Here is a 2,747-nt window from a genome sequence, read left to right on the forward strand (position 1 = left end):
ACACCTCTCAATTGCTTTCCTGCACATACTGCCACCCGTCATACCTCTCAATTGCTTTCTTGCACATACTGCCACCTGTTACACCTCTCAAGCAATGTACAGATGTAAAATGTCTGTTGCTGGAAACCATCTTTTGTAATAATTTCCTGACACTTGGAAGAATGAGCATTGTACACACCATGCTGTTCAGTTCCATGGAAAGGGAAGGGGAAGGGAGAGGCAGTCCTGCTGCATTCTTTCCTATAGGAAATGACAGCCGTTGCCCAAGATCGATCATTTAGTGATCCACCACGGATTGCTAACCAATGTCTATGGATTACTGTATACACCCTGGATTTTAGCCTGTTCATGTTGAATGCCAATTACCTGGTGTGTGTGTACATTGCCTTTGTCTGCCAATTAGGTAACAAAAAGCTGACCCTTATCAGCATTTTCCTTACAAATAAGAACAAGGTGGGTGAGTTAAAAAGCTAGAAAAGCCATGCAGGCCACAAGATCTCTATACAGGCTATTCCCTAAACACAATGTTGCTTGATAAAACAGGCAAAACTGGATTTAGCTCTGGCCACGTGTATAATAAATGACATTTCATTTAACTGATGATGTTCTGGAAAGGTTTCTGGTCTGAGTGCTTAAGAACAACATGTGTCACCTATTTTTATCTTCAGCTAAACTTATGAATGTGGGATAAAGGTGAGTGTGAAATGACCTTGTGTTGTTATAAAGTCACACAGAAAGTAGTCATAAGTGTTTCTCACTGATCCAGTACTTCGTTTTCTAGATTAGCAATTAGATTAGTTTATACATGTGTCTGTTTTTTCACCTCTTTTCAGGTCTGCATCTAAAACAAAGGGTGAAAAACTCAGGTCTGCTATCTACATAGTTAGGATATAAAGATAAGTTAAAAAGGTTGTTACAGATTCTTACTAGTTCCTGCACTGGAGATATTACAAATCTATTTTACCCAACATACTTCTGTAATTTGTCAAATTCAGAGCAGAATAGGTGATTTTACAAGAAGAATGTTGCCATAAGAAAGCATAGTGTAGACAAATATCATATTTCTGTTACGGAAAGGTGGTGTGTCTGAGGTTTCAATACACTTTTCAAAGCTGCTTTTAGGAATCAGGAAATGTAACTATAAGCATAAACTATAAGCATGTAACTATAGCATGTAAAAAGCATATCGTTTAAACCCCAATCAATAGTGGGCATTTATTTAAAAGTAAACCTGTGACCTGGCTATGGGCATTTAGATGTTAACATATTCATATCAATCAATCAATGATCTTTAAAACAAACCCTTATTGACATCTGTAGATGCATGCACTGTGGAGCAATTCACTCACAAAATACCCAGCAGAAACACAGTCTTCATCCCTCAGCAGTTTAGATGACATACTCCACAATGTCATTTCACCCCCTCTACGGGAAGGCTGGAAGTCTGTCAGGTCACAGATGACAGTGGTAAGCTGAGTTGCTGAGAGGAAGACTTCTGAGCTTCTGCTGTGAAATTTGAGGATGAAGTGATCCATATTGCTGAAAGTACAGAGGCCAGGCTTGTTTAAAAAACTTTTTACTGCAGTTTAAAAATATATAAACAATTACATTTTTATAGTGTGACCACAGGTTCACTTTAAAAAAAAAACAACAAAAATACAAATAAGCCAAACTATAATTTGTTGTTTAACAGTCACTATGCCTATAATACACAATTACTTAATGTGGCTCATCCAAAACATTTCAACAGACTGTCAGTCAAAGTACTGAGCACCTGTCATCACATATCACCTGTCCATGACAGAAGCTTACATAGAGGTGATTCTAAATATTAATATTGTATTAGTATACCCTGTAGTATTGATTCCATCTATCACTGTCCCCTGATATGAAATATCGAAAACTGAAAAACTAACAATGTTGATTTACCATTAATGAGTAACCTAATTGGTATGGTTTCATTTGCTAATGCAAATAAAGAATCTATTAATGTCCTTACCCAGTAACAAAAAAGAAAAGACCCATTGACCCACAGCAGCCGTCTGCAGCCTTCGGACTAGGGGGATATTGAGAGGGGCAAACTCCACCTTCATCTTTATAGCAGGACTCCCTGGTTAATCAGAAACTGCAGCAAAAAAAAAATAAATACCAAAAGTAAGCATTGGTAGACACATTAGGAGTCACATTCACTATACTGCAGATTCCAAGGGGGTAATCACAGCCATGTGTTACGCAGCTAGAATAACTTTTTTCATATAGTCATGCTTAGGCATCTAGATGCCTTTGTTCTTTGAAAGATCCCATGGTCATCAGTAGCAAAAACATACATCTATGGGAAAAAAAGCATAATTACTGTCACTAACTATAATAGTAATACAGTATAGGGAGCTGTATGTAGTTTATCAGTCCTTAGATGTGATAGTTGCATTTGTCCGTTTTTTTTTTTTCTTCAGAAAATACATGATGGCCTAACCAGATATGCAGAGTGATATATGACTGAACTTAAAGGACGGCAAAAACACATTTAACTTTCTTTCGTAAAACAACTTATTCAATCAACTACAATGTAATGATAATAAACAAAGGTGGACATGCCCATCAGAAAGTCAGAGCTCCTGGATCAGCATGACACATAGGCTGCTAGCATTTTACCAAGGAAAGGTTTGCAACAGAAACTTAGGCTTTTTTCATGTTCTTTAGAGAAACAGCACTAGGACATGTTCTGGGAGACATATATAAGCAGCCAC

The 2,747-nt window shown here is 37.3% G+C and overlaps 1 protein-coding gene across 3 annotated transcripts in view; it reads right to left on the reverse strand.

The window, feature by feature from the left end:
• MOGAT1 (monoacylglycerol O-acyltransferase 1) overlaps positions 1-2,747 on the reverse strand; it is a gene marked incomplete at its 5' end in the record, with an annotated part of 18,594 nt that overhangs the window by 11,968 nt on the left and 3,879 nt on the right. For all 3 annotated transcript variants that reach the window (XR_011920272.1, XR_011920273.1, XM_072407866.1), the window contains 1 exon segment: positions 2,000-2,125. Coding sequence is in view for 1 of the 3 variants with exons in the window: in XM_072407866.1 (XP_072263967.1) it covers positions 2,000-2,093 (94 nt within the window).

Source organism: Pyxicephalus adspersus, chromosome 4 (assembly GCF_032062135.1).
Source record: "Pyxicephalus adspersus chromosome 4, UCB_Pads_2.0, whole genome shotgun sequence".
NCBI lineage: Eukaryota > Metazoa > Chordata > Amphibia > Anura > Pyxicephalidae > Pyxicephalus > Pyxicephalus adspersus.